General features: G+C 40.8%; 1 protein-coding gene across 1 annotated transcript in view; it reads right to left on the reverse strand.

Annotated features, from left to right (window-relative positions):
- RSPO2 (R-spondin 2) overlaps window positions 1–15,116 on the reverse strand; it is a 98,386-nt gene extending 83,270 nt beyond the window's left edge. The window contains exon 1 of the mRNA XM_053978963.1: window positions 14,654–15,116. Within this exon, the coding sequence (XP_053834938.1) occupies window positions 14,654–14,747 (94 nt within the window). The 5' untranslated portion in view covers window positions 14,748–15,116. The remainder of the gene's footprint in view (window positions 1–14,653) is intronic.
- Between the last annotated feature and the right edge of the window lie 297 nt (window positions 15,117–15,413).

Genomic DNA, 15,413 nt, shown 5'->3' on the forward strand with positions numbered 1-15,413 from the left:
CTGACACTTGTAAACCAATGGTGATTTTCTCATTCCACCCAGGTCAGCATAAGATGAGCAATTCATCTCACAGGGCCAGAATTCTCCCTATGTCTTTGCCCTAAGAAACTTACTTTGCTTAGTTTAAGCAAACTGAAATACTATGCACCAAAGTCCAAGCATGAGATTCTGACCATTGTGTTGCTTCTAAGAAGAAAGCTTCCAAAGAATATGCCAGATAAAAGCACTAAAAGAAGAAACTATGTAGTGCTAAGGAAAAGATCATCCAAGTCATAAATATGCAAACAAAAAAAGCATGTAGCAGAATGTGAGCAAAACCAAGATACTAGACAGCAGAATTGAATTTATTTCTCAGATGTGCAGAGTCTTCACCATTGTAGAGCTGCTGCAAGACTATGCAAGGAGCAAATGTCTCATTTTCCAGAAAAAGAAATGTAGATACAGGACATTTTCCGAACAAATTCACCAAGGTCACATATGTTGAGAATCAGGAAATTAAAATATACCTTCTGTTCACCTGAGAGAGTTCCTTATCACTGTAGTCATTCTGCTCTGAACATTTAGCAAAACCAAACATAATAATTGCAAAACCATAATTCACAGAACTCTTTTAAAAACTCAAATTACTGGATTTAAAAAATGTCAAAAATTCCTACAAAGTTATCTTGCAAGACAAAAATGAACCAATGAAACTATTCTTAATAAGGACAGGTTTTTCAGATGTTGAGAGACAAGAAGGTGGTATTCCAAATAAATATGGAATTTTCAGCAATACGCTCTGAGAAAATGCTGGATTTGCAGGCAAACAAAAGAGTTCATAGACACTTGGGCAAACAGTGAAGGAAGAATAAATGTTATTTATGCTGCCATAGCCACACAGGGCTGAGAAGAGGAGCAGCAAAACAATTTAACTAGAAAGTGGAAGGTAGAAGAGCAGAATAGGTGTCTTTAAACATAGTAGAGAAACACTGGATTGAAAAATTAGAACTCTGAAAATATGAAAGTATCTGATTCAGAAAAAAGATATGTGAAAAAGACAACTCAAACTGGATGTTTCCACACTATACAAACCTACACTTAGCTGCAGGACATCACTTTAATTCAATCCGTCACTGAGCTTGTACAATCCGTCACTATCCTGCTTGTACTTGCCACATTCAAAACATCCACCAAATCTTCTGTCATCCTCCCTGTTGTTAATCCCAGGTACCAGAGTCTGAGACTTCAAAGATGATGGACCAGACTTAGAAATCTTGAACTAGAACAGATGGAACATATTTGCTTTTCAGATATATTCATATTGCTATCTCCACATCTTGCAGGAATACTGTTAAAAATGAAATTAAATGTACTAGCTTCTGTATTTCAGGTCCACTTAAATCACAGCAGGCTGGATGTCATCCTGAAAAATGACACTTAATGACTACAGGGCTTTTTAAAATTCAAATGAGAATTCCCTCATAAAGAAGATAAAAATGCATTATATTTACCTGTGTATTCTGAGTGCCTACCATTCAGTACATTTCAAGCAAAAATTAGAATTAATATTTGGCAAGGACCTATTGATTTTTTTTTCATAATTCTATGGAAATGCAAATACAGTCTTAAAAACAGACAGGTCATATGTTTCTAAAAAATGAAAAGCTACTTGGCTGACATTACACAGATTCTGTGAATAATGCGAGACTGGAGAATTAAAGAAAAGATAGTGGAAGCTCTGAGGAGGCAAAGACAAAAATGGTATCTCCTTTTCTTATATTCTTCATAAGAGAAGTACACATTTCTTAATTTTGGGAATACACCTTAAATTTTTAAAGCTATGTTTCCACTTTCAGATAAGGCAAATTTAGTAAGGAATTCAGCTTAGTAACTCTAAGCTGGCCCTCTGGCCCTCTTTGAGACATCTTCATTTCACAGCCTAGTTCTGAGGTATCTGATAACAGTTACCTCAGTTTGAAAGGAAACAAAACATAATTTTGGGGTTTTTTTTGAGAATATATTACTCCTTCATATAACAATTATATCAGACTTCTGGAAATAGCTACCTTCAATTGAAGAGCTCCATCCTTTGTATCTGAAGGTTTAAATGTCAGGATAAAACCCCATTTAAATACTTTCAGACACTTACCTAGTAATGAAAAGAGGCAGTAGTAGTTTCTGCACCCTTCAGAGCACTGATGCAGAATCAAACAGATTTTGCTATCTCAGTTCTGACAGACATGACAGCACAAAAGTCTTCATATCAGATAGAGCCAGCACTTCCTAAAGCTCCTAAATCATTGCCATGAATGCAATGTTCTACATGTTGGTGTGTGCTCAGTCAATAAACTTGGAGGCAGGAAACTTATTTATGTGTTTATTATCCTTCATAATAACCATATAAATGCCTAGAGATTAACACTCTAGGACCTGTTAGCCATGCATATCACTCATATAATTTAAACTGCACTGTGATGAAACACTACCCTCTACATCAGAGGGTACCAGAGGTACTGAGTCACTGAAGGGAAAGACAGATCTGCAGTGCCTGCTTAAGCTGTTCAACATTTAGTTAAGAAAAACAGAGAGAGGAAAAAAAACTTGTAGACACATGCAAAAATCCGTTATGGGGTGGTGGGGTAGAAGAATCTGGTTTTAAACACACTGACCAGCTCTGTTGGTAAGAGAACCAGGTACCTTGGATTCAAATTTCATGCTCTCACCACTAAACCACAATCCCTGCAGAGCATTTAAGTAAAGCTGTAAAATGGAACATCAAACAGCAAATGAAAAGCTCTAGGATGTACTTGAATATTATCAAGAGCATTCAACTAATCAGATTTCTTCTTAGCTAAACATACACAAACAAAAGAAAAATTATTCCACACAGTAGAGTATCATGGGGATCTCTACATGATTACTACAAGGACAGTGTTTCTGTTACAAACTAAGAATGAATGAAAAAAATCAAGAAACAAGCAAACACAATAACAAGCAGTGATAACTTTGTTTGTGGCTAAACAAAATGGTTAAATCTTACTCACAATTCCATAATTTAGTGGTATGAGATGCAAATGAAAAGAAGGTTAACTCTAAATAGTTCTGACATTAAATCATTGCAATATAAGTCTCTTGAGAGACATACTATTCCTCCACAGCACTGCATTTCATTGTGTGCTTTTTCTCATTACATATCCACCAAACTTAACTGTGACTTAAGGTATTTTTAAGATCAAGCCCATGCTATGCTGATCCCCAAAAATATAAACTCAATTACCATTTTGTATAGAAAAATAAACTCTGCAACAAAAATTTTACATGGAAATCTTTATCCTGAGCAAAAGCACTGCTCACTCCAGCAGCAGCCACTGCTTTAGAGGAAGGTATCAGAAACCTCCTGTTGATAAAGGCAAATTCATCTCCTGACTAAGAGTATTCCCAGTCTGTGATACTCAAATCTATATCTAGAAGTATGAGATTAATTCCTCTAAAAAAACCTATAATCATAATAAGAAAATTTGTAATTTTTTATTGCTATGTAGAAGTATTACTTACTTTACCATTCAATAGTCAAACTTCAGATTCAGCAGGTATGGCTATGGGGGCCTGCTGTGGTGAACATCTGTCTAGTTGCATGATGTTGGCACAGTCATTTAATTTTCTTCAACCCTTGTCCCAGTTCTCTAGCAGACTTGAGTAAAAAAAGAACATCACTTGCGACTTGTTTTTTCAGAGGTACTAAGCATCCCCAGTTGTCATTCTCTTTTACTTCATTTTGTAACCTCAGGACTCCATTTCCACACCTCTAAGAGACACCCATCACTTCTGAGAGGTGCATGGGAAAGCACTTTGAGCACTCTAAAACACCACCACAAAACAGAAGAATACATGCTTTTCAAAGACACAATCACAGATATCATGTTATTATGAATAAGGTCACTGGGTTTGCTAACACCACATAATCAGAAAGCAAATACCATGGTGGATGAAGTACCATTGCTACTAACTACTCCACTGGGTCTTCTCTTGGAATTTGAAGTGTCAGTGCATGTATTTTTTTTGAAGCTGTCCACATCTATGGATATGACCTGCACGTGTAGCTGCTTATCAGCTAGAGTGTATACACTGAGCTCCCAGCAAAGATAAAAGCAACAGAATGCAGATGAAAAAAATGTTGACTTTAGTAATTAGAAAAAGCCAGCTGCAGCTAATAAGGAGAAGGAATGTTAAACTGAGACCTTCTTATTTTTTTTTTTTAACTTACTACAGCTGAGACCCAGAAGCCAAGTAAATCACTAGACTCTTTCACTCTATGACTGCTGGTAGGGAACTGTGCATAGAAAAACTACTGTAGTTGATCTGGTAGGAACACAAGCCCTAAATGGAGGTCTTCATTCAGGTCAAGCTTTGGCAAATTCTAATCCTTCTCAGGTGACATTACACGTATTCAACCACATCCATTTGATCTCTTCAAATATTTTCCTTCCTCTCCTCCTTAAGCCTTCCAGAGTGTGTTTAAGTATCACAGACTAATGTTATTTTATCCAATGAGCCTCATGTTACATCAGGTTCAATATGCAGCAGTTTCACTTAGTGCCTGCTTGGAAAGCTGTTCAAGAAAAGCCCTCTTCCAAAGCTGAAATAAACCCCTACATATTGATGCCATTGCTAATTACAATAACTGACATAAAAGTTGAAAGCAGCAAGACTTTTTCCAAGAGTCTGATGAAAGAGTTAAAGTAATTAAAGAGTTCTCAAATACAGCATCAGCAAAGTGACAACAATATCCCAGAGCAAGCACCATCTTAGAAATACCCACTATGCCTGAGGCAGATTGACATCATCCTCAGATTTACAACAAAATGAGGGAGAACAGAGTTAGGTCTAGTATCTTAATTATTACATTCACAGTGCACTCTTTGGTATCTGCAAATATTTGAGAGAAGAAAAATAGGGGAGCAAGGAATTCACGGGATGGAAAATTCACATGACATAGAATCCTATTTTTATGACACCCTGTGCTACTGTTAAATACCAAGAAGCTTCTCTGGGTTGATTTTAGTATTCCAACAACATTAAGGAGATTGCATATGTGCATGATTCTGTCACTTATCCTAAGGATTCCTAAAGGGAATGGATTGACTGTTTCCTCTCCACAGCTGGATATTACTAAAAAGAAAAAAGCAGGCTCAAGCCAGGTACCCAATACATTTCCAGTTCATCTTTCACAAAATGGCTGAAGTTGGAAGGAACTTCTGGAGGCAAAAGGAACCATTTAGTTCAGTTATCCTGTTCAAATAGGGCCAGACAAATGCAGCTGCCCAGGACCACATGTGGATGACTTTTGACTATCTCCAACAACAGAGACTCCACAACCTCTCTGGCCAACACATATCAGTCCTCAGTCACTTGCACTGTAAAAAAGTCTTTCCTGATGTTCAAAGGGTACCTCCTGTGTTTCAGTTTGTGCTCATTGCTTCTTGTTCAGTCACTGAGCACCAGGCAAGAGCCTGGCCCTGACCTAATTGCACCCTCCCTGTCAGCAACATTGATGAGAACCCCTTTGTGCTTTCTCTGGGCTGAACAGTCCCAGCTCTCTCAACCGTTCCTCACAGGAGAGATGTTCCAGTCCCTTAATCATCTTTGTGTTCCTTTGTTGAACTCCCTCTAGTATTGAGGAGCCCAGAGAAGGACACAGCATTCAGCTGTGCTTCACCATAGCTGACTAAAGGGGAATGATCCCCTGCTGGCAATCCAGTAACTTACAGTTACTCTTGCCGAGTCAAAACTGAACCCATGCCTATCACATTATTAGTGGGCTTTGTGTAAACTGAGATGTGAACCAGGTCTGAACTAGCTTGCATGAAGGGCTGAAGAACATATCTGCTATAGGAAGGGAATCCAGGACAGATTTCTGATTTCGGCTCTGGTGACCTTAGTTCAGAGGCTGTCATGTCAGCAGGGCCAGCACTGCAGGGCCTCACCTCAGCTGGGATGCTTAAGTACCATTTCAATATAGATAAAGCAAAATATGATGGAACTTTAGTGCCCATTCAAAAGAGTCACAGCCACATGTCTGGCAATGGAAACACTATGTAAGTTGGAAGGTTTATAATAAAAACATATGGTATCTACCAAAATTTCAGAAAAAAGAGTGAGCAAATCAGTAACGTCTATCTTTACTAAACACAATTGCTATTTCAGTTGTTTTCATCCTGCCCATAATGTTTTGGTATGGACGTGATGGGTGTTGTCAGCACTGCTATACACGTGCAGATTAAGCTGTGCATGCACAACAGCCATTTGTCTGATGTGGCTAGTTTGGGGTTTTTTGGTATTCCAAAGGTGGCAACCATACGGCTGAGAAGACCATATATTACTGCAGAGTATATGTTTGTGTGCAACATATTTCAGCCAGCATTTCAACTCAAAAAAGAAAATAATGTGCTTGGATCAGGAAGTTTATATTTTATGGCAGCACTGCAATTCTCTAACACAAACACACTTGTCCCTTTGCAGTGTAAAAGCAGTACAAGTATCTTCCAAGATAAAAAGGCACCAACATTGTCTTCAATGCTGCACATGGTCTGCTTTGGAGTTAGTGCTCATGCAACTGTCCAGTGATTAAAAAAAAAACCCACCAACCTAAAAGCCAATATCACAAACATTACTTATCTTCCATGTTCCTTCCTCCATCTCACTGTATCTATGTTTGGGTCCGGTTTTCATCACAATGGAGAAAATCTTCACAATTCTCAAAAAAAATATAGAGGTAAATTTGAGATTCAGTCCCTAAACCATACGCTTTTGATTATTTTTAGATTTAAATCCTAGAGAGAAAAAATATTTTTACAAACAGAAAATCAAAGTAGAAGTACTTTCATTTTTGGATCTATGTTAATTGTACACGAGTTTTGCCGTTGTCCTTATCAAATAACACACATAATTCCACTGAAAGTGTGAGGGGTGGACAGGGTGGTGTTTGAAAGAAAATTACAGACCTGCACACTTCTTCTAAATATTCTGTGCACAACCTGTAATTGCTTACTTTTCTCTAGTTAGTCTTATGACCATCCCATAAATTCACCAAAAAAGGAAGGAAAGGAGACAACATTTCCTCACAAAAAGACAAAATCTTAGAGATATATCAAGTACTTGGCTCTACTGAAATTTGTATTTCAAAAATAAATACATAACAGATTAATTACTGAAACAAAGAACATGAAGGGTTTTTGTACTTCTCACCAGATCTTAACAGATGGGATCTTAAAAACCACCGTTTGATCACATAATCAAGATACCTCAAATACTAATTGACTCTGCTTTTCCATAAAAATTAATCTCTTCCCCACACTATACTTCTATTCCTTCTTTTATATCCTTTTGCACATCACAGTTTGCACATTCAAGTCCACAAACAAGAGGAAATTTCAGAAAATTTAACTGCCAATCTTTCGTATGCTGTCCCCTAAAAAGAAATTTTAAGCTTAGATTTGAATTTAAGTAACAAGTACTTGCATCAAGATAGGATAAAATTAAAGCAGAGCTATATAAGCTCACTGGAGTGTTGCATTCAAGATTATTTAGGTAAAAACACAAGGATGAGACAGTGATCTCTACACATCCAGAAGATGCTAGCAGCCGCTCCATAGACCACAGTTTGACAGACAAAGGACAGAGATGTGTGTAGCTGTTTGAAATCAAAGCACTAAGATATAGAAATCCCAAAGTAAGGACATACAACTAAAGTCTCAAATCCTTTTAGGCTCAGAGGATGACCTACAAAGGAAAATATTGTTATATTCCATCATTTCACAGGAGTTACACTTGTCATCTCCATTCCATTTTCAGAACACAGGTTTCACAGCAATTAAGTATTTTGAAATAGTATTACATATAAATACCAATTTCTTGTAATTCCTCCATCTCACCCACCCCCTCCACTGCAGAAACTTCATTGGAAAATTGATATTAGAGTGTTGGCAAACTTATGCTTTCACTCTTGCCTCTCCTATGCTTGATGCTGTGTTGCATCACCATCTGCCTTTTTGGGCACCCTGATCCCTTTCAACTTCTTTTCTCCTCAGAGTTTTGAAAAGTATTAGCAAAAATGGGCAGGAGCCAAATATAGAGAATAAATTGACAGAGCTGGAATTCAAGTCAGACTTACCAGTGACCTTACTGCCCACAGATATGCAAAGCTCAGCAAGTGTAACACTAAAGTCTGATCAGTAAGTGGCCATCATGGATGGAGCTGCCTGGACAAAGACATTGTGTAGGCAGGAAAGAGAGCTCTGCATCTGCCTTATGGTGCTCACAAGCAATTGACACTTTGACACCTCACTTCCTAAGATTTATTAATTAAAATCCAAGAACCAAAAAGTGATGTAAAGTCTATTCCATCCTCTACACCAAAAATTACTTGGGAACAGGTTTAAACCCACCACTGCTGCCCCAAAAAGTGATAGATTTACTCTTCTTGCACAAAATTACTTTACAGCACCACACTGACACCAAAGCATTACATCTGCTAAACACATACTACAAATACAATGAGTATACAAACCATGGCAGCACCTAATTTCAGTTTCTAAAGCAGTCCATGATGAAAGGATCAAGCTGTTACATTTGTGCATTATCAACAGCCAATACTTATGAAGTCATGCTCTTCACTAAGAAAAGGATTAGCAAATACTTGGAGCCTAGACAAATACAGAAGGTTCTCCAACTGTGCCTGAACAAAACTTTGAGGTGAAAAGAAAGGGCATGCTTGAAGAATTGAATTTATTAAAAAAATACCTGAAATTAAATCAATCTCTAATACAGGAGAGATTAGAAATTTCAGGGACAGTATCTGTTAAAGAGCTGCACTAATATTTAATTTTAATTTTATATGGATCCTTCCTCATTGAGGGCTGATTTCAGTTTAGCTCAGGGGCTAACACTGAAGACATGTACAGCCAAACTACACTTCAGTTACAGATAAAGGTAATCAAGTAATCTTATTACCTCTATTTAATCTAGCATACCCCTATTTAATTAGGGGTATGCTTTATCTGATCAATGGCAGGCACCTACCTATCATAGGATGAGTTAAATTGTACCAACAGTTTAATGGACTGCACCAGTTAGCACTAGATCAATTATAAAAGAACATGTAGACCTTCATATTCCAGATAGTTACTGGTAGTCACATGGATCCCACCCCAGAATTCAAAATCAAGGATGCATTTTTTGTAAAGGATGTTATGGTGAGTTATAAGCTTTCAATTTGGAGGTGTGGTAAGCTGGGCAATGTTTTCAGCCTGTGAAGATTTGCAGGTTTGATTAGACAGTCCCTCTAGTTAGCTAAAGTTTTTGGTATTAAAAAGATATCTAGATGATCAGAAATGAAAAGACGCCTCCATGGGATAGTCAGAGTCTTGGCATAAAGATCAAGAGAAAGAAAAAACCCAACAAAAAAACAGCCCTTTATTTCTTTATTCTTTGAATTTTGATAGCAAACACCTCTTTCACTTTCTACCTTTTAAATAATTTCATATTTTCCATATTTTTAAAGGCAGCTTATGTAAACAACACTATGCTAACATAGTTTAACATAGTAATTATGCTGCCCTGTATATTGTAAATGACACATTGAATTGAGAAACTGCATTCTTGCTTTTATCACCATAATGTCCCATATATTAGTCACATATATTAGTGTGAAAACTCACTTTCAGTATCCGTCATGCATTTTGAGCTGCTTTAGTGAGAGTCTTCAGCCAAGCCTTAGAAAATGTGTATCCCCTCCATGCCCCAAATAGGGAAAATATACAGTTAAGACAAGTTTATCAAGCATACAAATCTAAGCTCTTCATAGTGTAAATCTTACAGCAGGTTTTAACATAAAAGCATGTACACAGACTTCAAGGTCTGATCAGGCACATCCATCTAGCCCTGCATCCTAAACCCAAGTGACCTATAATGGAACCTAAAGGGATGGATACAGGCAAGGAAAAGCATACACACCCCAACACTGTGCCAGAACATGCTTCCCAATTTTAGCTTCCCCAGTAACAGGTCTTGGGACACCCAAAGCTGTCAAATGCATGGACCTGCCCCAAGGTATCCTGGTATCCTGCCCAGTCTCTGATTGCTAAAGAGAGTCACATACATACATACCAAGCCCAGAAGTATATCTTAAATATTATAAGCAGCACTAAAACACAATTTTGGGAAGCTGAATCAGACACCTAAACTTAGTTGTCTATTTTGACTGTGAATCCTGCTCTTGGTGCTTTGAGAATTCTCCTGCAAATGTTCACAATCTGTTTGAGCATTGCTTATCCTCAGTAACACTGCATTGTTAGCTAGTTCAGTATTCAGTCATTCACACAGAAATTTTGATTTCTGTCAGTCTAAGAAACTTCCTCAGATGTACCCAATAACAATCATAAATGGCCAAAGGTTTAAAAGTTGTAACTTTTCAATGGTTAAAGTGTTAGGATATTCTAACTGCTGTAGTAACATATAAATGTATATATAAGATGTACATATAAAGAATGATTAGTAACTATCCTAAGTAAAGGTCTGAGGAACAGAAGCTACACACCAAAGCATTTCTCCTGATCATGACTGCCTGGAAAATTACCACTTGTGTTAAAACATCTCAGTTCTTTCACAGGTTCTGTTACAACTGCTTCATGTCACACCTGAGGAAAAAAAAATGTATCTCAAAGTACTGCTTCCACATAGAAGTTTAAGTCTTAACCCACAGATAAGTAAGTTAACTATCCTTCAAGCATAAAACATTTGAGGTTTCAACCTCAAAGAGAGGAGGATAGAACAGCTAGAATATTTGGATAATGCTAGACAATTAAAAGTCATGTAGTATGACTTTTTTTCAGATAAATTACTCTTTAGGAGCTAGTACAGACCTTGTAAAAGAAGATATGGTATTTATTTCAGTCAAGTATTTCCAACATAGTTTCTTTTCCCTAATGCTTAAATCATCCATCTTTCCCAAAGCTTGACCATACAATATAGTGGAGACAGGTTCCAAGATTATCCCAGGTAAGTACCTCATTAGGAAAGCTAAATCACAGTCCCCAACATCCAAGCAGGTTTTTCTTCTAGTTGAAAATCCATGTAACAACTTCCTATAATAACAGGTTTGTGGTCAAGATTCCCATCTTACATTAAGATGACAAAGATTTAATTGACATAATTTTGAACCCAGTGACTGTGCCACTCCATATATTCATATTCTTCAATAAATGCTGTGCACAAAGCTATACTGACGTCTGAGAAACACTTGGGAAACTTCCTGCCTCAGGTATTCCTCCTGTTTCCACCCGTGAATATTTTGCTATCACCACTGTCACTCATTATTCACGCATTGCCACAGGTATTGCACCTTTGTGTAGCTCTAACACAGAGTGTAAGCATCTAGGAGATAAGTAGTCACCTTAGCCATGATGCTCCATGAATAGGAACTAAATGAAAAGACAAGTATTTTACAGCCACAGTTTTTGAGTTCTTGGATCTAAACAACTTCTGCTTTAACTATGTGAATATGCCCCATTCACATATTTATTATTCCAATGTTGGTTTTACCAACTGTAGAGAGCCTCTCTGTAGGCTCTTGAGTCTTCCCATCAATGCAGGCACTGCTATCACATGGACTTTTTTTCCCTTGGGGAATTTTGTTAGCATCTGGTTTTTGATGGCGCTTTATAATGATCTCTATATTCTCTTCTGTCAAAACTTTTGCAGAATACCATCACACCTCCCCCTGAGAATCTTCATTTCTATGTACCCCCATTTTGACTTGTGGTGCACTTTGGAAAAGTTGTTTTCATTACATCTCAAACGGAAAAACCACTGGTCTTTCACGCACCCTGTGATAGTCAGTGAAATGCGAAGACATGAAACTGCCCATCCTTTACTGATTGCTAAAGAAAAATCTGAAAAATAAATATAAATTTTCGTTGAAGAAGGCTTACAAGAGAAACAAAAAAAATCAAGTTATGCAATGCAACAAGAAAAGGAAAGATTAGGCTAAACCAGCTGTGATATTATACCACCGAGCTTTAAGCTAGGTAATCCTTAAATGGGTTTTCAAATATCATCTGCAGGAAAGGCAAAAAGGCCTTAATTCTTCTCAGAGCAGTGACTTCCAGAGGGAGAATTTGGTGAGGTGTTTTAAGGAAAGTAAGGTTCTGTTCTGAGCAACTATGCAAAGCAATATTCTAATGAGCTGAAAAAGTAACTGAGAGCAGCGCTGGAACAAGCAGTCTGTTGATTATTACATATTTATCAAAAAAAACTTAGTGAAGTGACATTGACTAACAAAACACAAATCAATGCAAGGTAGGAATCACTATTTTATTATTTCGCTTTTACTGCAATGTTGCAAGCCTTGATTTGGGAAAGAGTTGCAAGCAGATGGTGAATGAGGAATTCTGAGAACATCACCCCAAATTTACTTAAGTCTTCTTTACTAGAGTATTCTACATCAGCAACAAATCCAAGCAAATGCCAATACAGGCATATACACTTAAAATTTATTGTACATTTAGCTGCTTTAAAAAATCAGCTACACATGATATTTGCTCATAATTCCAGACTGAATGCAATTGATTCCTACCACACAGGAGACTTAATCTATGCCAAAAATTGTATTTCATTAAGAAAATGATATTGTGGAGCATCTGAGATCATGTAACAGACAAAACAGAATGCCAGAGAAATTTTAACTGCCAGTACCCCACAGTGACTGCCTGATTATTTGCAGATGGGATATGGAAAAATTGTGAAATTATTGGAATTTTGAGTCCTGTACGAAAGCATTACTTCAGACTGGATGTGTCATGGCAAATACCTATTATAATTTGAATACATTCTTAGATTGTGCTTTCTGTGCTTAGAACTGGCTATGATTACTTCTTTATACTTATTAACTGAAAAAGACTGCATTCTTCAAAGCCCAAAACAAAACCCATAGGTAATAGCACAAAACAGAGCCAGTAAGTCAACTGTCAATACTGATCGTATTTATCCAATAATTAAACTAAAAACTAATTTAAATCAATCTCCTTTGTAAAAGCCAACTGTTGAACAAGCACAACAATTGGTCTAGAATCAATCAGTGAACATGAGATCAATTAAAACCAGCTTAAGTTTTTGTAAGAGGACAATTCACACAACTTGAGTTAGATGTCTATTCATTTCAGTACTCCCACAATGCAGCCCTTAAGCTCTGTTGTAAAGAGAAATACCACTATCACCCTCCGCTGTCTAGCCAGCACTCTAAGTAGTTCCACATTTAATTAAAGACACAGTATACCCTTTGTTAGCACAGATAGTCTGGTCACTTTAAAGGACTGCTATCGTTTTAGCCACACACACATAAATTAAACTCTGGAAACCATCAAAACCAAACTGCCTTACAATTTTATTTGTACCTATTTTGAAGGTGATATATGCATGAAAGTGCAAACTATTTTCTTCTCACAAATAGTTTTATTACTATTTGTAGCAACTTAACACTGGAGATGTTAAGTCCCTCCCCTTCCAAATAATACCACTAAAAGTGCAATTCTTTCAGAAATACAAATTTCTCAGCAGCTTGAGCCACCTGATTTCCAGCAAACTTTTACAAATGCAAAGGGGATGCATGGCCGAGAAAATAACAGGAAAAGGGATAGAAAAATAATTCAGAATATGTGGATAATAAAACATTTTATGATAAGGTGAACCTCCCCACCACTCACAAAAAAAAAAAAAAAAAAAAAAAAAAAAAAAACAGACGAAGCCTCGGCCAGGCTGCCAGACGGAAGGCGCTGCAGTAACCTCTCCGTCCACACGGGAGCTGTACTGGCATATTGAACCGCTGCGGCTCCCAGTCTCCGGCATCCCGACATCAGCGTTTAGGGGAAACCGATGAATCCCCAACGCCCCGCCGTTTATGTCTTTTCCTGAAAGGGATCTGCACGTTTTCAGCAAAGTTGGCGGCACAGAAATGCCCTGGGCGCTGGGCAAAGCGCGGTGCGCTCCGCCGCCGCGGTTCTCCCGGCGGCCAAGCCCCGCGGGAGCGGCACGGCGGTGCCGGGGAATGGAAGGGAAGAAGCTGCCTTTCTGCCTCGGAAACATCCACGGAAAGCAGCCTCAAAGTCCGTCCCATGGACACGCGACTCTAACTGCGCGGGCTAACAGCGATCCCCCGGCAGCCGCGAGCCCTTGGACGAGGAGCGACGGCGACATCAGCGACGCCCCCTGCCCGCTGCGGCCCCTCCCGCGGTGGGCAGCTCCCAGCGAGACCCCGGCTCCACCGGCCCCGGAGGGGAGGACACGCCGTGGGGGCCGGGGGCCATGCGCCTACCGCTCGATATTCTCGTGCCCGGCTGCCCCGGGCTCCGGCCGGTCCCTTCCCATCGGAGCTCACGTCCACGCCGCTCCTCCTGCTCCCGGTTCGACCTCCGCAGCAGGAAGGCGGCGAGCAGCCCCGCGGAGCGGTCGCCACGCCGGCACGGCCTCGCGCCCCCAGGCTCGCCCCTGCTGCCGCCCCACGTGCCGGCCCGGTGCCCGCGGAGCCGGAGCGCGGCTCACCTGCCGGAGAGCGGCCCTTCCCCGCGGGCACTCCCGCAGACGCCCCGGTCGGCGTCCCGGGTGAGCAGCCGACGCCACTCACCTCTTTTGCTGCGTCTCCAGCGGCCGGGCTGGCAGTGGCCGTAATCCATGCAGTTCAGGATGATCAAGGCAAAGGAGAAGAGGCGAAACTGCATCCTGGGCCGCTGGGGTGGGCAGCCTCCTCCGGCGGCAGCGAGGGGCGGTGAGGCCGGCGGCGTGCGGGGCGAGGAGGGGCCGGCAGAGGGTCGCGGGGCAGCGGCTGCTGCTGGGGTCCGCAGGAGTTTACACGCTTCTTGCCGCCCTTCTCGGGCGCTGCGAACTCACCGCCGCTTCCAGCATCTCCCCTGCGCAGCGGGGAGAGAGAGGTGAAAAGCTTGGACCGGGCTCTCCTGGTCCTCCACTGCTCTCGCTCTCCCCAAAAATAAGCAGACAGAGAAAAATCACAACCCGCGTCGGGGCAGGAGCGGGGCCGCGGAGCGGAGTCACCGAGAGCCCCAAGCCTGTCCCACGGCGGCAGGCGAGCGCTGCCGGCGGCCCCGCGCGCCCCGGGACGGGCTGTCAGCCGGGGGACAGCGCTATTTATCCCGGCGCGGGGCGCTCCCCGCCCACACGCGCTCAGGTCGCGGCACGGCGGGGCGAAGCCGTCCCCCCGTACCTCCCGCGGCGCGGCCCCGCGGCCACCCCGTCCCGCCGCCGGGTCCCGAGGGCGGCTCCGCGCCGCGGGGCAGCCCCACGCGGGCCGGTGGCGGCCGCCGGGACGCGGGCTCGGCGGGGCGGGCGGCGGGGGCTCCCGGGCACATGCAGGCGGTGTCCGCGCCGGG

This window comes from Vidua macroura, chromosome 1 (genome assembly GCF_024509145.1).
Source record: "Vidua macroura isolate BioBank_ID:100142 chromosome 1, ASM2450914v1, whole genome shotgun sequence".
NCBI lineage: Eukaryota > Metazoa > Chordata > Aves > Passeriformes > Viduidae > Vidua > Vidua macroura.